Consider the following 23,171-nt stretch of genomic DNA (forward strand, 5'->3'; position numbering starts at 1 on the left):
TTACTTTGTCCATGGGATTCTCCACACAAGAATACTGGAGTAGGTTGCCGTTTTCTCCTCTAGGGGATCTTCCCAACCCAGGGATCGAAGCTCTGTGTCTTATGTCTGCTGCATTGGCAGTGGGTTCTTTGCCACTGGTGCCACCTGGAAAACCATAATAATTATCCTTATATCTCCCATTTGTAATTCACCACCTCCCATCTCTGTTGACCTCAATAAATTGAGACATGAACAAACAGAAAAAAGCATAGGTAACAATACATATACCAGACCAAAAAACCCTTTTTTAAAAAAGGGTAAAACAAAAGACAAAGAAGGACATTATATAATAATGATAGGATGAATACAAAAAGAGGATATTAAATTCATTAACATATATGCATTCAGTATAAGCACCTAAAAATATAAAGCAAATACTGACGGACACAAAAGGAGAAGTAGACAATAATGCTTAACAGTAGGGCACTTTAACACCCACTGACTAGACCCTTCAGGTATGCCCTAATTTGAATCCCTTACAATTATACAGTGGAAGTGAGAAATAGATTCAAGGGATTAGATCTGATACACAGAGTGCCTGATGAACTATAGATGGAGGTTCATGACATTGTACAGGAGACAGGGATCAAGACCATTCCCAAGAAAAAGAAATGCAAAAAAGCAAAATGGCTGTCTGAGGAGGCCTTACAAATAGCTGTGAAAAGAAGAGAAGCGAAGAGCAAAGGAGAAAAGGAAAGATATACCCACTTGAATGCAGAGTTCCAAAGAATAGCAAGGAGAGATAAGAAAGCTTTCCTCAGTGATAAATGCAAAGAAATAGAGGAAAACAATAGAATGGGAAAGACTAGAGATCTCTTTAAGAAAATTAGAGATACCAAGAGAACATTTCATGCAAAGATGGACTCAATAATGGACAGAAATGGTATGGACCTAACAGAAGCAGAAGATATTAAGAAGAGGTGGTAAGAATACACAGAAGAACTGTACGAAAAAGATCTTCGTGACCCATATAATCACGATGGTATGGTCACTCACTTCAGAATGCAAAGTCAAGTGGGCCTTAGGAAGCATCATTATGAACAAAGCTAGTGGAGGTCATGGAATTTCAGTTGAGCTATTTCAAATCCTAAAAGATGATGCTGTGGAAGTGCTGCGCTCAATATGCCAGCAAATTTGGAAAACTTAGCAGTGGCTACAGGACAATTTTCATTCAAATCCTAAAGAAAGGCAATGCCAAAGAATGTTCAAACTACCGCACAATTGCACTCATCTCACATGCTAGTAAAGTAATGCTCAAAAGTCTCCAAGCCAGGCTTCAGCAATACGTGAACCGTGAACTTCCAGATGTTCAAGCTGGATTTAGAAAAGGCAGAGGAACCAGAGATCGAATTGCCAACATCCGCTGGATCATGGAAAAAGCAAGAGAGTTCCAGAAAAACATCTACTTCTGCTTTATTGACTATACCAAAGCCTTTGACTGTGTGGATCACCACAAACTGTGGAAAATTCTGAAGGAGATGGGAATACCAGACCACTTGACCTGCCTCTTGAGAAATCGGTATGCAGGTCAGGAAGCAACAGTTAGAACTAGACACGGAACAACACACTGATTCCAAATAGGGAAAGGAGTAAGTCAAGGTTGTATACTGTCACCCTACTTATTTAACTTACATGCAGAGTATATCATGAGAAACGCTGGGCTGAATGAAGCACAAGCTGGAATCAAGATTGCCTGGAGAAATATCAGTAACCTCAGATATGCAGATGACACCACCCTTATGGCAGAAAGTGAAGAAGAACTAAAGAGCCTCTTGATGAAAGTAAAGAGAAAGTTGGCCTAAAACTCAACATTCAGAAAACTAAGATCATGGCATCCAGTCCCATCACTTCATTGCAAATAGATGGGGAAACAGTGGAAACAGTGACAGACCTTATTTTTTGGGGCTCCAAAATCACTGCAGATGGTGACTGCAATCATGAAATTAAAAGATGCTTACTCTTTGGAAAGAAAGTTATGACCAACTTAGACAGCATATTAAAAAGCAGAGACTTTACTTAGCCAACAAAGGGCTGTCTAATCAGTTCAGTACAGTCACTCAGTCATGTCCAAACCTTTGAGACCCCATGAACTGCAGCATGCCAGGCCTCCCTGTCCATCACCAACTCTCAGAGTTCACCCACACTCATGTCCATTGAGTCAGTGATGCCATCCAACCATCTCATCCTCTGTTGTCCCCTTCTCCTCTCGCCTTCAATCTTTCCCGACATCAGGGTCTTTTCCAATGAGTCAGCTCTTTGCATGAGGTGGCCAAAGTATTGGAGTTTCAGCTTCAACATCAGTCCTTCCAATGAACATCCAGGACTGATTTCATTTAGGATGGACTGGTTGGATCTCCTTGCAGTCCAAGGGACTCTCAAGAGTCTTCTCCAACACCACAGTTCAAAAGCATCAATTCTTCTGTGCTCAGCTTTCTGTATAGTCCAACTCTCACATCCATACATGACCATTGGAGAAACCATAGCATTGACTAGACAGACCTTTGTTGATAAAGTAATGTCTCTGCTTTTTAATATGCTGTCTAGGTTGGTAATAACTTTCCTTCTAAGGAGTAAGCGTTTCTTAATTTCATGGCTGCAGTCACCATCTGCAGTGATTTTGGAGACCCCAAAAGTAAAATCAGCCACTGTTTCCCCATCTATTTCCCATGAAGTGATGAGACTGGATGACATGATCTTAGTTTCCTGAATGTTGAGCTTTAAGCCAACTTTGTTACTCTCCACTTTCACTTTCATCAAGAGGCTCTTTATTTCTTCACTTTCTGCCATAAGAAGATGTCATCTGCATATCTGAGGTTGTCGATATTTCTCCCAGCAATCTTGATTCCAGCTTGTGCTTCATCCAGCCCAGCATTTCTCATGATGTACTCTACATATAAGTTAAATAAGCAGGGTGACAATATACAGCCTTGACATACTCCTTTTCCTATTTGGAACCAGTCTGTTATTCCTTGTCCAGTTCTAACTGTTGTGTCGTGACCTACATACAGGTTTCTCACGAGGCAGGTCAGGTGGTCTAGTATTCCCATCTCTTTCAGAATTTTCCACGGTTTATTGTGATCTACACAGTCAAAGGCTTTGGCCTAGTCAATAAAAAGCAGAGACTTTACTCAAACTTCCCTGGTGGCTTAGATGGTAAAGCGTCTGTGTACAATGAGGGAGATCCAGGTTCAGTCCCTGGGTCAGGAAGATACCCTGGAGAAGGAAATGGCAACCCACTCCAGTACTATTGCCTGGAAAATCCCGTGGATGGAGGAGCCTGATAGACTACAGTCCATGGGGTTGCAAAGAGTCGGACACAACTGAGCGACTTCACTCTTACTTAGCCAACAAAGGGTCATCTAATCAAGGCTATGATTTTTCCAGTAGTCATGTATGGACATGAAAATTGGACTATAAAGAAAGCTGAGCACAGAAGAATTGATGCTTTTGAACAGTGGTGTTAGAGGAGACTTTTGAGAGTCCCTTGGATTCAAGGAGATCCAACTAGTCAGTCCTAACAGTCCTGAATATTCATTGGGAGGGCTGATGTTAAAATTGAAATTCCAGTATTTTGGCCACCTGATGTGAAGAGCTGACTCATTTGAAAAGACTCTGATGATGGGAAAGTTTGAAGGTGGGAGGAGAAGGGGATGACAGAGGAAGAGATGGTTGAATGGCATCACTGGCTCAATGCATGAGTTTGAGTAAACTCTGGGATTTGGTGATGGACAGGGAGGCCTGGCGTGCTGCAGTCCACGGGGTCCAAAGATTCGGACACGACTGAGCAACTGAACTGAAGTGAGCAGGACATTACATCCCAAAATAGCAGAGTATATAATCTTTTCAAGTGCACATGGAAACTTCTCCAGAACAGACCACATTTTAGGCCACACAGCAAGTCTCAAAAAATTAAAAGGCACATGAACATATGTACAATGATACTGATAGTTTATGGTGAACAGTGTCAGATTTGTGATCTCTGAAGAAGATTTGGCTTCGGGACCCGGGACCAGGCTTGATTACTCAAGAGCTTTTGTGTAGCAGTGTTTTATTAAAGTATGAAAAGAGACAGAGAAAGCTTCTGACATAGATATCAGAAGGGGGATGGAGAGTGCCCCCCTGGCTAGCTCTAGTGAGGGAATTATATACTTTTTTATTTAGCTATTACAATAAATCAAAGAATGTCTCAAGGTTGTAAAAATTTTACCAGATCCACTCCCACAATTTGCATTTTAGAATAACAGGATTAGAATTTAACAATAGAAAGATCCTACCAGACCCACTCCCATAATATACATTCTAAGAACAGGATTAGACAGGTTTTCAAGAAGGAAAACTTCCCTGGTGGCTCAGATGGTAAAACATCTGCCTATAATAATGTGGGAGACCTGGGTTTGATCCCTGGGTCAGGAAGATCCCCTGGCGAAGGAAATGGCAACCCACTCCAGTATTCTTGCCTGGAAAATCCCATGGATGGAGGCACCTGGCAGGCTAGACTCCACGGGGTCGCAGAGTTGGACAGGACTTCACTTTCACTTTCAAGGAGAAATTGTCCTCATGCAGGATATATTGTTGTTATATAATCCTTAGTACAGAGTTTGAATTGAGTTGTTTGTTGTGTAATCCTCAGTCCTGGGCTTAAAGAAAGAAAAAAAAAGAGTTTTATGTGACAAAGACTAAGGACTGTAGAGAAAAAAAGTCCTTTCCTCCTTGAGTTCCAGACCTCTTTCTCCTCGGGGACCACCCCCTCCCAAATTCTTATCAACCTGCCTAGGAATTGACTCTCTTATTGGAGTCAACTCTCTCAATACCTTATTGTGTTAAAGTGGGTGTTAAAGTCCCCTACTCTTAAGTATTATTGTCAATTTCTTCTTTTGTGTCTGTTACTATTTGCTTTATATTTTTAGGTGCTGTATATTGAGTGCATATATGTTAATGAGTTTAATATCCTCTTTTTGTATTGGTCCTTTTATTATTACATAATTCCCTTCTTTATCTTTTGTTTTACAAGTTTTTTGTCTGATATGTATATTGCTACCCATACTTTTTCTGTATGCTCCTGTCTCTATTGAAGTCAGCAGAGATGGGAGGTGGTGAATTAGAAAAGGGAGACCTATCTGGATAAGGCCTAGAGATAACAGTGTAACTTCCATTCAGGTTTTAGTGGCTTGAACGCAATTATTTGTCCCAAACCTAATTACAAAATGTGGAAAATGTGGTTTGGCTGTGTACCCAGGAAGAAGATAAACACATAGTAATATTGTTCCTGTAACAATCCATTCTTTTCTTTAACAAATGTTTGTTTCTTATTCTTCCAACTTCATCCCCAGTGAGTCAGTGGTCCAGTTAATAATACCCTCAGTGCTAAGACAAGGGTCTCTGCTTAATGTGTGGTCCTCTTTCTGTTCTGGATTTGAATTTTTGGACCCATTAGTTTCTGCCCTTAAATGGTGAAGCAGAGACAATATTTATTCCTTTTTGGAAGGAGTTAGAACACGAGTCCCATTCTAGTCACTGATACACTGCAATTCTGAAATTTGTCTAAATAAACACTGTAAAACCCTTCTATTCTGAGATCAGGCAGTTTCTTGAATAGGCCACAGTTCTGTTGTCTATTTTTCTGAACATTGCTTTTAGTAAGAGAAATATAACCATAGTACAGTATTTAAACATTTTTTCTTATTAAATTGTCCAAACTTTGGAAAATATTAATAATTACTCTTCAATTTTACTGGTAGGTGTGTAAATTGCTCCACTAAGAGCAAGTTAATAATACCTGTCAGAATAAATGTCCATATCATTGACCCAGAAATTCCAGGAATTTCCCATGTATAGTTGTACTTGCTTCCCTGGAAATGTATATACTTGGTTTTGGTTACAATTTTTTAATAGCAAAAGATTTTAAATATTTAAATGTCACATTAATAGGTGGTTACCTAACCAATGGCATTGCCATCTAATGGAATATATCAGGTAGAATTATATCTTTTGGAGAAATCTATATATAAATGTTTATTTCCTTGGATTTCTTTTATGTGTGTACATTATCTTGTTGGATACACAAAAAATTGATAATACAGTTACTCTTTGAGAGGGGAACTCAGTGACTGTTAGTCATGCCTTTTATATTTTGATACATTTATTTGTATTATCTATTTGGTAGAAGTTGATATGTCCAAATGACAAATTAATTCCTGTTGATATTAGTAGCTCAAGTGATTTGCAAGAATTTTTAAGAGCATTAAGAAGAGACTGAAGTGATGTATGAGAATAGTGAAAACCTAAATACATTTATTCTTAGAGAAACCAAATAGGTCATCTGTAAATGTAGGTAGTTCCCAACAGAGAGAAGTTTGGGAATCACAGATTTATAATGTTTTAATAAAGCAAATAAACTGTTTATTTCAGAACACAAAAGATCTTCAAACTACACTTAATATCTTGAGCATTCTTGTTGAGCTGGTGTCAGCAGGTAAGTTTTTGTTTCCTTTGGTCTATTTCTATTTGTAAACAATGATCAAAAATGTATCATGTATACTTTGGAATTTTCTGATTCTCATACAGAGGCTATTCTGAGTATTGGAATTTGGAAGCCAAAATGTCATACTCTTTGTTGTTGCTTTGTTTTTGATATCTTCCAGTGTCCCTCAAACCCATGTGGTTTAGAGCCTTGAACATGAGTTTTGCATCAGTGTTTATTTACTGTCCATGCTATTTTTTAATTAATATAAAGTAAAATTTTATTTTTATGTTATTTGTTTGCCTTCTGAAGTCATCACTTTTACTTGAATGCTAACAAGGTGCAATATCTAATATATTATGGAAGAACTTGTGGTTTGAATAGATTTCTTTCAAAAAACTTTTTAGGTGGAGGTCGAAGAGCGAGTTTCTTGGTCTCCAAAGGTGGTTCACAAATATTATTACAGTTACTTATGAATGCCAGCAAAGAATCACCCCTGAATGAGGAGTTAATGGTGCAGATTCATTCCATTCTTGCAAAGATTGGACCGAAAGGTAAGGGTTTCACTTGCATGACTATCAAGTGGAACTACTTTTGTTACGTTGGTTCTGTGTGCCTTGAAACTGGTAAACTTTAAAATCTAAAATTTTACTGCTTATTCTTAGCCTTAGTTAGGAATGCTTTTTATAGTCAACTAGTGACCTACATGAATTGAGGATCCTAAATTCCCACATATTTCTATTGCATGTGATGGAAAAAGGAAGACACAAATGTGTCAGAATCAGAAATGTGTCTTGGTGTGTGTGTGTGTGTTTCTGGCATGTATATGTTATAAAGGATACACATAACATGGATATTGTTGAGGCTAGAAGGAGGGAGTGTGCGTGGAGATGCTTTGAGGAGCATAGATATAAAACGTGTTTTCTTTTCATTGTTGTTCAGTTGTTAAGTCATGTCCGACTCTTTGCAACCCCCTGAACTGCAGCGTGCCAGGCTTCCCTGTCCTTCACTACCTCCTTGAATTTGCTCAAACTCATGTCCATTGAGTCAGTGATGGACTGTCACAAAGTGGTAGTCATGTCTCAATGCTTAAAAAGCTTACAAGCTAGTTAAGGTCAAAAAAGATATAAAAAATTGTAAGACTGATTTATTACAATAGTAAGACACACAAAATATTGAAAACTACAAATTGAAAAAACATAGGCTATAATACAAGAGAGGAAGCTGATTTAGATTAGGTTAAAAGAGAAAAGCATTCTTTGACTAGAACCTAAGCTCAGTGTAGAGTTGTCTGTCTGCACAGAAATTGAAATGACTCTCTAAACTCTTTGAGCAGTGATTTTTTTAACGGTTCTGCCATTGCCTTGTGGCTTTAAACTTTAAAGTATTTGGCTACAGTGCTTTTTCTAAAAAGTGTCTGAAAATGTGTATGCAGTTTGTATACTTACGTGTATTTCATGCGTATCTTTTAGTATTGTATGAATATTTAAGTAACACTGTTAGTAATCATTGTCTTAAGGTATCCCTGAGATGACTTTAATTTTTCAGGTATCTTAGGGACCTTAAGACTTAAACATATATTCAGTTTATTTAAGAAACATGTTAGCTCTTTCTTATAATTTTAAACTCTTATATTTGAGATTTAAGGGCTGCTTTCTGAAATTTTTGTTGAAAATGAAAAATAAAATGAGAAAACCTTTTTGTATTGGTGAATATTGTTATATCATGCCTCCTCCTCTATTTAAAACCAGGTTATCTTTCTTATGCTTTTCATTAAAGCATAAAGCTTTCATTATCTTTCTTGTGCTTAAATTAAGATATTGTTTACTTTATATTTTTATTTCTTTAAGGTCCCTTGTAAGTTGTAGCTCTTTTAATATTTTCCTCTATACTTCTAAATTTTTGCTGTTTCCTTAATTATTTGTCCTAGTTTTACATTTTTATATTATTGAATTATATTTGAATTTCTTGGGTGGTTTTCTAACTTTTTTACTTTTCCCTTATGGGCTGAGAATAATTTTCCCTTAGGAATATTAGGTTTTTTGACTTACATTGTCTGTTGATGAAATAACTGCTTGCTAGTCGTGCTTACTTCCTTAGTTAAAAATCTTAACATTCTTAAATTCTTGTTGTCCAGATTGTTTTTTTTTTAACTATTTTAATCTCTTCCTAATAATAAAAATCAAGAACTTTCTTTTCTTCCTTTTCTTTGTTAAGAATTAGCTCCCTCTAGAAATTTATTTGATAATATTTTTTAGATTATTTTCTAATAAGCTGTTCATTATATTCTTTTGGGCTTCCCCAGTGGCTCAGCAATAACAAATCTGCCTGCAATGCAGGAGCCATAGGATACTCAAATTCAATCCCTGGATCTGGAAGATCCCCTGGAGGAGGGCATGGCAACCCACTCCAGTATTCTAATGCCTAGAGAATCCCATTGGCAGGGAGTCTGCTGGGTTACAGTCCATAGGGTTGCAAAGAGTCACTCTTAAAGTGACTTAGTATGCATGCATGCATATTCTAAGTCTGAAAACAGTACAGTAAATATTAAGTAAATAATGTTGGTAATGTACATTAAGATTCTTCCCAATTCTCTTTAACCGTGTGATGGCATTCCTTTGACTGTGTTAAGCTGGAGAGACTTTCCTGTGTGGGGTAAATCAGTTAAGTTATTCCTTTCAATAATGGTTTAAGTGTTGGGCCACTCCAGCCTCTGTTGCCCTGCCCTATATTTCTGCCTGCCTCCTACTCTTTCTTTCAAGCCATGTTTTAGAAGTGTAAGAAGTATTAAAATATATAAGAAAATGATTACAGCTTTAGTTATTTCAGGTCAACTTTATATTAATAGTTGATAATAAGCATTCATAGCATTAATTTTAGGAATTCCATTGTTTTATGACATTTTAATTTTAACCAAAAGTTACATAGGAATAAATTATGTTTTTTTCATTTATTTTTAAACAGACAAAAAATTTGGAGTGAAAGCTAGAATTAATGGAGCTCTAAATATAACCCTGAATTTGGTCAAACAGAATTTGCAGAATCATCGCTTGGTTTTGCCTTGTCTTCAGCTTTTACGAGTATATTCTGCCAACTGTAAGTATTTCAGAGCAGCTTTTAGTTAGCTCGATGTTGTCACATTAACACAAAATGAAAATTTTAAAGTACTTTAACTCCATAAATCTCTGAAAGTTGTGGACAAGGAACGAGAATATTTAATATGGCTCTTTGTAATTCTAACCACTCCCTCAAAGGTGATGCATGTAAGAAGGTGAGTTGACAAAGTCTTAAGAATTCTCATTAATTCCCCCCATTTGTAAAGGTGTGTAGTTAGGCTGATAAGTAGGCAGCCTGTGGAAGAGATGTTGAAGAATATCCGAGTATTGACAACTGGAAAAACTGCTGTGTCTATTTGGATTTTTACAGATGAGAGGAAAATTGAGAAGGAAGGAATGTGGTGGCATAGACACCTGAAGCTAATTATCTTTAGCAATCAATAGGGAAGTAGAAGAACCAAAATTAATAGGACAGGAGCCTCTGAGGAAGCTGTAGAGAGCAGTGATCAGAGAGAGAGCCTCAGATGAAGTGTCTCCCAACATAAACACACACACACACCCACGCCCACACCCACCCTCTCAGATGCAGTATCTCACAACACACACACACACACACACACACGGAGAGATAGCCTCAGATAAAGTGTCCCCCAACACAAATACACACACACACACCCCCCACACCTACCCTTCCAGATGAAGTGTCTCACAACACACACACACACACACACCCCACACACACACCCCATACATACTCTTTCTTTCTCTCTCTCTCGCTAATATAATATTAGGTCCCAACACCCGAGGTATGGATTTTCCATTTCCTGACTATGGATATGAGATTGGAATGTTAACAAGATGCTTGACATTGAGATTTTAGAGTACGTTTTATTATAAGAACATCATTGCAAAGTAATGATAATCTCAGTGGTAGGTTTGTGTGTATGTGTATGTATTTATCTATTATCACTATCTATACTTTGAAAGTATATCTAAAGGTGTGCTCACAGAAAAATAGTTTTGAACACTTAAATAATTAACACTTATGTAATTAAAAAGAGCATAAGGAAATTAATGAATTGGCTATTTATAAAGAAATTAGGAACAGAGCAATAAACATAAGGAAAGTAGAGAATGAAATAGAAGAAATACATTATAAAATTTAAAAAAATTCATTAAAAAACAAAACAATTGGTTTAAAAATAGATGAACCACTGAATTCCCTAATTTAGGAAAAAGAAAGACAAAATAGACTAAAATTAGAAGTGATAATGGAGCGATAAGCAGATAAAGAGGAAATTAAAATTGTCATATAAAACTTTAGGAACTGCATTTTTAGGGCATTTTATTTCATTAAGCACCAGGAGGCTAGTAAATGGTATATCTATAATTTTTAAATAATATTTCTTCCAGGATTGAAAATGTTAGGCCCAGTTTTCTGGTTAGGTAATTGTTTGCATGTTCTGTCTAAAGTTGTGACCTGTTTTTGGCTACTGCAGTCGCTTTAATTAAGGTCCTCATTACTTCTCGCCTAGACCACAGCCATCTTTCCTATAGTGCTGTTAGATCTGACCTGCTTCTAAAATCTGACCTGCAGATCTGATTTGTTGTTGCGTTTGGGCAATTCACCATATTTGAAAGAATTAACAACTTCTAGGAACTTTCATAATTTATTTACTTCTTTTCCCACTTCATCTTCCCATTGGCATGCCTTTGAAGTATCAATTAAGGTGGACTTTATGAGAGACTTAGAGTTCACATTTACTAAACAGTTTGTATATGTTTTTCGGCCATGTGCCACATGTATAAACATTTCTATCCACTGAGGTTTTTAAATCACTTTTCATCTTTTTTTTCCCCTTCCCAGCTGTGAATTCTGTATCTTTAGGGAAAAATGGAGTTGTGGAACTGATGTTTAAAATCATCGGACCGTTTAGTAAGAAGAATTCCAGTCTTATGAAGTGAGTAAATGTTTTAAGTGTAAATACAAATATACCCTTTGATATTTGGGGCCTTATCATCTTAATCTGTATAGTGAGATGATTGAGTTCAATTATGTCTAGGGTCCTTTCTTAGTTCTTATATAGTGATTTAATTATGACAAAGATTTTCTTTAGTATAAAGTTTAATCTTCAAAAATATATCAGAATTAGAAAACTGAATTTATACTGTTATAGAAATTTAGACTTTGAATATTCCTAGATACTAGGAAAAAAGATATTTACAGAGTATCACTCATTCAGAAACATTTATTGAGTGCCTACTATATTCCCTACCCAATTTTATAATCTTTCATTGACTATTTCCTTCATTCTCACAATTATCTGGGTATATTTTAAATTTATATGTTTCTTTTTTGTTAAATAATGTCATTCTTTTGCTTATTTGAGATATGTATATATATATGTATGTCTCAAAATATATACTACATATATGTATATTTATGTTTGTGTGTATATATGTATATATATACACATACACCCACAAATATATATATATACACACACACATTCATTTGTGTGTCTTTCAACCTCAGAACTTGAAAGCGTTTTCAGTTATTTCATTATATTAGCGCTTTCTTAAGCCATTTTAATGGTCATTCTTTAAAAAAAATTATTTTGGAATTTTCCAAACAAATATAGCATTTATATTATATTAAACTAACTATCTTGAATTATTTATATTAATTACTTATTATATTCCACAATTATGAACATTCTGCCATTTTTGTTTCATTTGTTCCCCCTCCACACTTTTGTTTATGTTTCCTAAAGTATTTTTTTAAGCAAATCCCAGATATTATTTACTTATATATGAATTTCTGTAAGCAAGTACCAGGTATTTTCTCATTTTCCCCCTAAATACTTCATTATGTAACTCTGCTAAATAAGGACCTAAAATTAACCATAATACTATAATCATACTCAACAAATTTATTGATTGCTTAATACAATCTAAAATTCTGTATGTCTACTTTTCTCTAGTTATCTCAAAATGCCCTTTTGCAGTTGGTTTGTTTAAAACAAAGTACACACATTATTCCTCATTATATTTAGGAAATTTCCAAATCTACACACAGATAGAATAATGAACCCTGATATACCCATCAGTCAATTTCAACAATTGTCAACATTCTGCAATTTAAATTTCATCTTTCCCTTTTTTGTCTCCCTCCTACCAGTATTTTAAAGCAAATATCAGTCATGACATTTATTCTGTTAATTCTTTAGTATTATCACTATCAGACAGTTTTTTCTTTTAGTGTTACCGAAGTATCATATTTTTGTTCAACAATATTAATAATTCTTTAAGATCATGTAATATCTTCTGAATGTCTAAGAAATGTCTTTCTTTCTTTCTTTTTTTTTTTTACAGTTGTCTTGCTCAAATCAGGATTGAAATAAGAGCTCTTCTACATTCTGTTTGATTGATAAGTCTTGTAATCTTTTGCAGTCAGTAACTATTCCCTGTCCCTCTGTTTTTTTGTTTCTGATTTATTTGGTGAAGGATCTGGGTGACATTTAATAGAATGTCACAACATAGATTAAGATAACTATATCCTGGGGTCTTTTAACTTGTAGGTATACTTTCAAATTTTTTGTAGACTGATGGAGCTTGAGGCTTGATTAGATTTTTTTTTTAATTATCAAAATATTTCATAGGTGGTGCTGGGTCTCTGTTTTGCATTACTTAAAATTGTCGAGTTGAAGTGGTCCATCTCCTATCACCTAATCACTTAGCAATATTTCATGACATTGCTTAGATCCATTATTTCTTAAAAATGTGCAAAATAATGACTTTTCTAATTTTCTCATTCTTTTACTTCTATTAGTTGTGAATCTTTTATAAGGAAAAACTTGTCCACATCAACTATTCATAGGCTAAATTTTGCGGTGAATTAGGTTCAGAACATACCCAGTCTTTTCACCCTTTCTTAATAAAGGTCAAATATTTAGCTTGTTCCCTTCTTGAAAATAGGTGCTTACTTGCACATACAATTATTTATTAAGTATTTGGTGGGATGGTGGCATATTTACCTATATAAAGATTATACAGTCTTAGAGCATCTGATGAAATGTGACAAGATAAAAGAAAATGATTGTATCACAATTAGTAAGACCAGCTTCCAGAATAGGTGCAGTGAATGGACTCTGGAAGCAGGCAGAAACTGGATCTACCTGTTAGCTCTGTCACTTACTGGCTTCATGATATGAAGTAAAGTATTTATAGCTGTGCTGTATCTTTGTTGCTGCACAAACTACTCTCTAGTTGTGGTGCGTGGGCTTCTCATTGCGGTGGCTTCTCCTGTTGCAGAACATGGGCTCTAGTGCACATGGGTTTCAGTAGTAGTGACATGTGGGCACAGGAGTTGCAGCTCCAGGGCTCTAGAGCACAGGCTTAATTGTTGTGGCACATGGAGTTAGTTCTGCAGCATGTAAGATCTTCCCAGACCAGGGACTGAACCCATGTCTCCTGCAGTGGCAGGCAGATTCTTCACCACTGAGCCACCAGGGAAGCCCCAGTTACCTAACTTTTTATGTCCCAGTTTCCTGTTTGTAAAATAGTAGTATTGGTGCCTACATCATAAGATTGTTTTGAGGGTTTAGATAATTCCTGTAATTAGCACAGTGCCTATATTAATGCAGTGTAATTAGTTTAGGTAAGCAGTATAGTAATGTGGATGAATGAATCCTAGTTAATATTAAAAATATATTCTTTATCTTTAAAATTTTTATGCCTTTCCTCTTTTTGATGTTTACAGTACTTCATAATTAATTTTTATCTAATGACTATGATCCACTACTTAAGATCTAAATTAACCTATTATAACCCATTACTAAATCTAATATACAATGTTCCTAGGAGATAAGAACATTTTACAAGTATCTTTATAATATACAACATGATATATTTCTAAAACCATGTAGAAATCAGTGGGTCTAAACTTCTGAGAAAGGAATGTCATTATCTAAATTATCCCTTCATTCTTTTCTCTGTGTTTTAAAAAGAACACCTTTTTTTAAACTTTGCTTTGAAAAGGATAAACATTCATTGATCAGACATCTGTATCATGATTCCTTTATTATTTTGAATAATCATAGGGTCTCCCCCCATAATTAAACAATCTCAACATCTAGAGCATTTGTGTCACAGTTCTTCCTGTCCTTAAATAGTACCCTGCATTTAGTTGAAGAAGATTGAGGATTATTATTTATGTTTGAAGAGCGATGCTTCCCTTTTAGATTTCCTTTCCTTTCCAGTTTTAGGTTTTGGATTTAAACATTGTTAATTTACAAGGAAGCAACTCTGAATTTATTGTAACACTATCATTTTGAGTTTCTCTATAGGTTTGGAGGGGCCTCCCTTGTTGTGCTAATGGTAAGGAGCCTGCCTGCCAGTGCAGGAGACGTAGATTTGATCTCTGCGTTGGGAAGATCCCCTGGAAGAGGGCACGGCAACCCACTCCAGTATTCTTGCCTGGAGAATCCCCATGGACAGAGGAGCCTGTCAGGCTACAGTCCATAGGGTTGCAAAGAGTCGCACATGACTGAGCAACTTAGCATACATAGGTTTGGAGGTAATTGCAAGGATTGACCTCCCAACTGAAATAACTTTATGAGTACCTGGGGCTTAAGCTTTTCCTTCTTCACTGCTCTTAAATGAATAAGCCATAAACTGTATTTAAAGCCATTGTTAGCTGTGTTATTCTGTGTAGGACTTATGAAGATTGGAAAAATATATGAGGAAGTATAAAATATTAATGCTGAGAAATTCTAATTAACAGTAAAATGTGCATTTCAATAAATATTTTTCTGTAACTGTTTGATGACTATATTATAAATTCATACAGACTTATAAGTGACATAGAATTTCAGAAATTCCTCTGTGCTGAAGTTTTTAAAAATATCTTTAAAATAACATCTTGGTGAGACTATCTAGATGACTTTACACCAAACTTCATAATTTCTTTTAATCTAGTGGAGCTATGGAACAGGCATGATGGGAAGAAGGAACTGGGTGTATATCCCAGTTTTGCCAGTGTGAAGAATAAGCATCAAGAAAAAATCATAGAGTGTAAGGCTTAGAAAATGTCGGAGCATTTTTGTTTGGTTCACATGTGTTGTAAAGAACTGCTAATAGGGAGAAAGAGAAGGCAATGGCACCCCACTCCAATACTCTTGCCTGGAAAATCCCATGGACGGAGGAGCCTGGTAGGCTGCAGTCCATGGGATCGCTAAGAGTCGGACACGACTGAGTGACTTCACTTTCACTTTTCATTTTCATGCTTTGGAGAAGGAAATGGCAACCCACTCCAGTATTCTTGCCTGGAGAATCCCAGGGACAGAGGAGCCTGGTGGGCTGCCGTCTATGGGGTCGCACAGAGTCGGACACGACTGAAGCGACTTAGCAGCAGCAGCAGCAGGGAGAAAGATGTTTCTCAAAGTGCTCTTAAGATTTTTAAAATTTTAAATTAGAGAAATGCAAATCAAAACTATAATGACATATCACCTCACACCAGTCAGAATGACCATCATCAAAGAATCTACAAATAGCAATTGCCGGAGGGGGTGTTGGGAAAAGGGAATGCTCCTGAACTGTTGGTGGGAATGTAAACTGATAACAGCCATAATGGAGGACAGTATGGAGATTCTTTAAAAAACTAGGAATAAACCTATTAATACCATATGACCCAGAAACCCTACTACTGGGCATATACCCTGAGAAAGCCAGATTCTAAGAGACGCATGTGCCCGAATATTCATTGCAGCACTATTTACAGTAGCAGGACATGGAAGCAACCTAGGTATACATTAAGAGATGAATGCATAAAGAAGATCGAGTACATACATACAGAGCAATATTACTCAGCCATAAAAAGGAACAAATTTGAGTCAGTGGTAGTGAGCTGGATGAACCTAGAGCCTATTAAGTAAAAAGAGAAATAAGTCAGAGAAAAATGAATATTGTATATGAATTCATGTATATGGAATCTAGAAAAATGGTACTGATGGACATATTTGTTGGGAAGGAATGGAGATGTAGAGAACTTGTGGACACAGCAGGGAAGGAGAGTGTGGGATGAATTGAACAAGGAGCATTGCACTGACATATCTACACCATTATGTGTAAAATAGAAGATAGCAAGTGGGAAGTTATTATATAATGCAAGAGCCCAGCCTGATGCTCTGTGATGACCTAGAGTGTAGGATGCAGGGAGGAGAGGGTGGCTGTAGAGGAAGAGTGTTGGCTTCTGGATTTTGTCTTGTTTAGGAAAATGTATCCTACACAACTATTATGAGATTTTTCTTTAGTATTTTTTCTAATGTTAGAAATTAATTGTCTCTGGAGGCTGAAGTTCAGAATCAACCTGTCAACAGGACCGGTGTTCCCTTTGTTGCCTGTAGGGGAGAACCCCTCTCTGTCCCTAGCTTTCGATGTTTGCTGGCAGTCTTCAGTGTTTCCTTGGCTGGTAGCTGCGACATTTCAGTCTCGGACTCTGTCTTTATATGGTGAGCTTGTGGTTCTGTCTTCAAATAGTCTTCCCTCTTTTTACTAGAGCATCAGCCTTGATGCATCAGCAGTCTATTCCAGCATGACTTCATCTTAATTATATCTGCAAAGATCTTGTTTCCAGATGAGGCCACATTCTGAGGTGCTAGGGGTTAGGACTTCAACCTATCTTTGTGGAGGAGACTGACATTTCTGATTTCATAATTTTCTTTCTTAGCAACCGTTTTAGTCATTTTTCATCACACTTAGTTTTTATGTGACCTTAGGCATATTATATTCTGAAATCTTTAGTGTCTTTATTCATAAAATGTGCCAATTCTAGAGACTAGGATTAAAAAAAAGTTAAACTATAAAGCACGTACAACTAAAAAACACGTACAAAGCATGTAGAACAATTTTTGGCATTTGTCAGGTCTTACTGAATGAAGTCTTCCTTTTCATTTTTTTCCCCTCAATTGCCATTTTACTTAGAAGGCCCAGTTAGTTCTGTATTTAATTTTGACCAATTTAAAAGTCATCCTTGTTCTGATAGTTTACAGTCTTAAGAGCATATTACTGTGTAATTAATTACAAGGCTTATGCAAAGTTTCTTACTGATGAATCAGTGCTCTGAAAATTGTTTTAATTTTATACTTTTCATTTACTTTCAACATGCCATTACCAAAACTGCACATTGTTTGAGAAATTTAGTTGCATGAATTTATATTTTTTAGAGCATACACTTTTGCTTTTATCTTCCAAATGTTATCATAAATAAAGTTTTATATGATTGCTTTACTGAAGTATAATTGTTAACGGCTTGCTCTAGAGGGTAACAATAATGAGCATTTATCATAAATGAGCACTTTTGTGCCTAGTCCTAGATTATTGTTTCAGGTTTTACTGTGAACCAGCATCCATCTTAAAACTGTATCCATCCGAAATCTTCTAAGTCATTTTAAAAGTTATCATCTGATCATGCTATGTGTCCTACTAATGGGTGTGCAGCTTTATTAATTTTATTCCCTTGTTTTCAGTTTTGTTTTCTTGAGTAGATATTTTTGGTTTTAATTTTTTACTTTTCCATAGATGTGTACATTTTATTACATTGTCAAGATTATAAAATAATCTATGTAAGAGTTAATTTTATTTTCTAATTTTATAACCATGAAGAACCTGCTACTGTGGGTATCTAGTAGGCATTCAACAAATCCTTAATGATGAGTGAAATGCTTAAATTTGACAATATACATATTTATATGCAAATTAATTATCCTTATTGAAATCTTAAGAGGTACTGTGCTATGTAGTCTTATATTTTTAAAGTTCCTGAAAGTAAGTACCATTTCTTTGGTAACTCATTTCTAAAAAAAGCATTTGAATTACAGGTTTTCCACAGTGATGATATATATATTTTTAAAGGTGCTGAATGGCATTGATTTCACTGTGTGTAACTGCATATTTATGTTCAGAGAAAATCTGAGTGCTCTAATAGGCAGTAAGAATTTTTGAGATATGAATTAAGTCATTGTTCTCTTTGGTGCTATATGGCTGAAAAATGTTAAGGGCTCATACATCCTCTCCCTGATCTCCTTGTCCCAAAATATTTCATATTTGTTACCACATTAAATGTTAGGATTATTGCTTGATAGAACTAACATACTTTGAAGTGAGACAGCTATGAATACCTATAGAATTTTGTAGTTACAAACTCTGTTAAAACTTGTTTTTGTTTTAAGTTTTTTGTGACTCTGAGTATGATTGTTAATAGTATTCCATCGTGAACTCTGGCCCAGTCAGAATAGTATTCCTTTGTGAACTCTGGCCTAGTCAGATACAGGTACAATGATTCCATTCATCTAACCTCTGATATGAAGACTTAAACATTGTTCATTTTCTTCTTTTTCTTTTCTTAAACATTTTCTGGTGCTTCTTTGTTGATACTTCCTCATAACCAATTTTAACCTGAAGGAAGTGAGGCCTACAGAGAGGCACCATATGTAACCGAGTAGCCCAGGAATGACATTTGGAGTAGATACTGATTACTTATCTGAAAAGATTGTATGACTTTACTATTGTAGATTAATTTTACTAGTTTTGTTGTTGTTTGTGTTTTCTCATGTTGACAGGGTTGCTTTAGACACTCTTGCTGCATTGCTAAAATCAAGTAAGTTTTTAAATACTAGAAATACTAGATACTGTTTTTCTGAGTATTCTAACTACTATTTTAAAGAAACTGGAAATGTAGATTTAGTTAATGGCTATAAAGCTTGTTCATAATAATTTAACATCAAAGTTGATTTTATCTTTTAGTGCAGTTGATTGATGTATAACTAATGTCATTTATGTTTATTGAGCTCTAACTTGTTTATCAGTGTATTTATGTAATTTCTTCAAGTATATTTAGTTCCTTTCTCTAAATTACTTATATAAAGCCTTGTTAGTATGGGAAAGTAACATGTAAATACAATATAGTATCATTTTGAAAAAGTGACCCTAACTTTGCCTTGAGAACATTTACTATGAAGAGTATCTTTGACAACTACTGTCTCTATAAAATGTATGATTTTTAATTAGAACCTCCTTATTAGAAATTTTATTACTACCATAAATTCAGATTTGTAACATTAAAGTGGCTTAATGTAAATTTAGAGTTTATTGAATGCATTTAGAAACTAAAGCATTGTTTTTTTAATCTTTGACATTGAAGTGTTGGAGGAAATGTGCCATACGTTGCTTTTGGAGAGTAACCATCTATACATTGTGTGGATCTGTCTCTCCATGATACTCAATATCTACATTTTAGCACTCCCATTCTCACTGGTTGATTAAATTAACATTGTATTTAACCATAATAACATTCAATCCTAAAGATCTATGTTGATGGCTTTTGATGTCATTTTTCCCCAAAACTGTCTATCAAGGGTGAGACCAACTTGCCCTTAAGTTTGAATTATGAGAAGAATAGTAACAAATGATTAATTGATTGAAAATCTGATATTTGATAATGATTTATTAAATTAAAAAATAGCCTTAGGTATTAATGTTATAGCTGCTATGTTCAGTTGACAGTTTTGTCCTTTAAATGCATAGTATTCAATTAGATTAGCTGTATACCTTTGTTTTCATGTAGATTAGCTGTATAGCTTTGTTTTCATATTTGATGTGATAAACTGTAGACCAAGATTAGAATACTTGGATTAATTTCAGAGATATCTGTAGCCTTGCTTTGATGTGTCCACCCTGCCTTTGTTGTTCAAGGCGTTTAAACATTAATTTTTAAATTAATATAGGTATATATTTTTTATTTAGAGTAGATTAAAATACCCATTAAGCTAAATGTTTATTAAAGCTTATTACTAATTTGCAGAATCACTAATGACAAAGTCACTAATTCTAAGTCAGGAAAAACTAAAACATAAGTTTCAGGGGTTTATAGAAATCAGTAACCTAAAATGATTGAAATGCTGATTTCTTCAGTTTTAAATAATAATCTTTCTTTTACTCCCTCCCTTTTTCTCCTTCAGAGGAGGATGGTAGGCAAGCACAATGGTAAAAAAGTAACTGACAAGTAGAATGACTCTGGATTGCAGATAGCTTTGTACTAAGGGTCACTCTCTGTGTTTGTGTTATGGACAGGTTTCTTATTTGATCTTCGATGAAGAATTTAAATATTTCTCGTAAATACCATTTAGGCTTTTGGGAATTCCACTGGAAACACAGTTTGTGATAGGAGTTTCAGTAATTGTAATGTCTTTTAAGACATTATGATAAGTAATATCTTTTAAGTATTGTTGGTGATACTGAAAAGCTAGTAAGCTAAAGGTTTATATATTCCAAACAAACAAACAAACAAAAATATATATATTTGTCTAAAAGACATGAAACTATTATTAGTTAGAACTATTTGAACTTTTTATAGATCGCCACCCACCACCACATGGGTGCGCCAATGATAAGAGTGCAAGAGAATGTGCAATACCAACTCACCTGAGGTTGTTTAGTTAGAAATACCAGTCTCTTCCTCATCTATGTTTATCTCTAAAATAACAGGCTCATGGCATGAACATTAAGATAATGCAGCAGTAAGGCTGTGCTGCTTTTAGTTGCCTGCAGTACTAGTTTTAAATGTGCTAATACACACCTAAAACATAGGTAAAGACACTGAGATCAACAAACTTCTTAATGCCCTCTTAGACATTATGTTCTGATATTAGAGAGCTGGGAGAAACTCACGGGGTAGGAGGGGTGCTTTCTTACGTGAAAAGTCCTTAATACCTCTATTGTATGTTTGGAAGAGCTAGTTTGCTTTGCCTGATAGCCACACCTTAGCAAACTAACTCTTCTAGACACAAAATAAAGTGTGCTTACATACAAAGTTAATTTCACACAAAGGTTGTAATGGAAGTTGCAATAATGATAGTGGCTTTTAAGAAAATCATAGTCACAACTAGTAAGTTAAAGGCTTATATATTCCTTTTGGTATAATCAAAGTTAATATATTAATAGGTTTTAAAATTGTGAAAGTTTCATTAGTATTAACATTTGGAAAGATACAACCTTAATTGTGTTAAAGATATTTTGTTATTTATTTACCTCAAAACAATAGATAGGCAGATTTCTGGAAAATTATACTTAGTTATCTGGAACTTATCGTATTTATTTTGTTACCTAAAAAATATTTAAATATGTGGTTGCCATAGTTTTTCTTGGAAAAAAGGAATTATAAGAATTTATTACAATATTATGGTTATGTTTTCAATTTGACTTTACCAGTGTCTCTTATTATTTTAAAAATATTCTTTTTCAATTTTTTTTGTTAAAGAAACTAATGCCAGGAGAGCTGTAGACAGAGGATATGTCCAAGTCCTTTTAACAATTTATGTAGATTGGCACCGCCATGATAATCGGCATAGAAACATGCTCATTCGAAAAGGAATTTTACAGAGTTTAAAAAGTGTTACAAACATCAAGTTGGGAAGAAAAGCATTTATTGATGCCAATGGGATGAAAATTCTTTATAACACTTCGCAAGTAAGTTTTTAATTTTCTTCCTGTTATTGTTAATGATAGGATTTGATTCTTAAGAAAACTTACTATTTCTAAAAGTACAATATGATAAATATATTTAAAAAATTTGAAAACCAAAAGGCACAATCGTTTCTCACGTGTGACCTTAGACTAAGTTCGAGAAAGTACTTAGTGTATATCTCTGCAAGATGAGATTTTTTCCCCCCCGTAGGTAGAAGGAACATGTATAAATCTCTGCCCCGGGCAGGAATGGATTCCATATAGCCATGTTTTCTAAGGTTTGCTGTTATCTATACTCAGTTTTGTATGTTCCTTTCATAAATATTCATTAATCCTTTATGACTGGTAAGGGAGGTATGTTATTTGTGAGTGTTCTCTGTGTCTTTTTTCTGGAGAGAATATTTTTAAATGATGAAGGTACAAAAGTGAAACTTGGAGTTAGGGATTCTGGTTCTGCCAGCCATCATACGCATAAACCTTCTCAATAGTATTCTAGCATCTGTAGAAGGCTCTTGATGACGGGGAGTGGGGATGTTGCAAAGCAACCCTTTTGTTTTTACAAGACTCTAGTTATTAGAATGAAATCTGTCTTCTTGAAAATTCCAGCCAACATCTTGATTGTGCCCTCTTGGTCTTACACATGACAACTAATCTTTTTGTGGGAGTAGTTAAGATATGTGAATACACATTTTATGTTAACTCAGCTTTTTTTATTGTAGATCAATCATATGCACTTATTTTTACTATTCCTAAAATAGACAGTATATGGGGAGAGATTGGGTGATCGGTTTATGCCACTTCACATTTCTAAGTCTTAGTTTCTCAGCTGTTTTGACAGGTCAGATGTGAAGATTTCTGTTGAAAATTGTACAGGTTATCAAAGTGCCATTTAAAGCCATCTAAGTGTCAATTGTCAATAGTAACAGTGTTAAATGAAATAGTTTCAAATGTCCTATTAAAGAGCCCTTCTTAAGATTAGCTACCAGGATAGTAAATTAAATTCTTAAAACTTAAAATTGTGATATTCAGGCTATTCTTTTCTAAGTCGAACAGCTAATTTATTAGAGATGCTATTGCATGATAACTGATAGAAT

At 35.0% G+C, this 23,171-nt stretch overlaps 1 protein-coding gene across 2 annotated transcripts in view; it reads left to right on the top strand.

The window, feature by feature from the left end:
* AGTPBP1 (ATP/GTP binding carboxypeptidase 1) overlaps positions 1-23,171 on the top strand; it is a 190,880-nt gene that overhangs the window by 49,272 nt on the left and 118,437 nt on the right. For both annotated transcript variants that reach the window (XM_069575809.1, XM_069575810.1), the window contains 6 exons: positions 6,448-6,511; positions 6,907-7,053; positions 9,464-9,595; positions 11,423-11,516; positions 19,176-19,213; positions 21,872-22,080. In XM_069575809.1, coding sequence (XP_069431910.1) covers positions 6,448-6,511; positions 6,907-7,053; positions 9,464-9,595; positions 11,423-11,516; positions 19,176-19,213; positions 21,872-22,080 — 684 coding nt within the window. The remainder of the gene's footprint in view (positions 1-6,447; positions 6,512-6,906; positions 7,054-9,463; positions 9,596-11,422; positions 11,517-19,175; positions 19,214-21,871; positions 22,081-23,171) is intronic.

The sequence above is a fragment of the Ovis canadensis genome, chromosome 2, assembly GCF_042477335.2.
Source record: "Ovis canadensis isolate MfBH-ARS-UI-01 breed Bighorn chromosome 2, ARS-UI_OviCan_v2, whole genome shotgun sequence".
Lineage (NCBI taxonomy): Eukaryota > Metazoa > Chordata > Mammalia > Artiodactyla > Bovidae > Ovis > Ovis canadensis.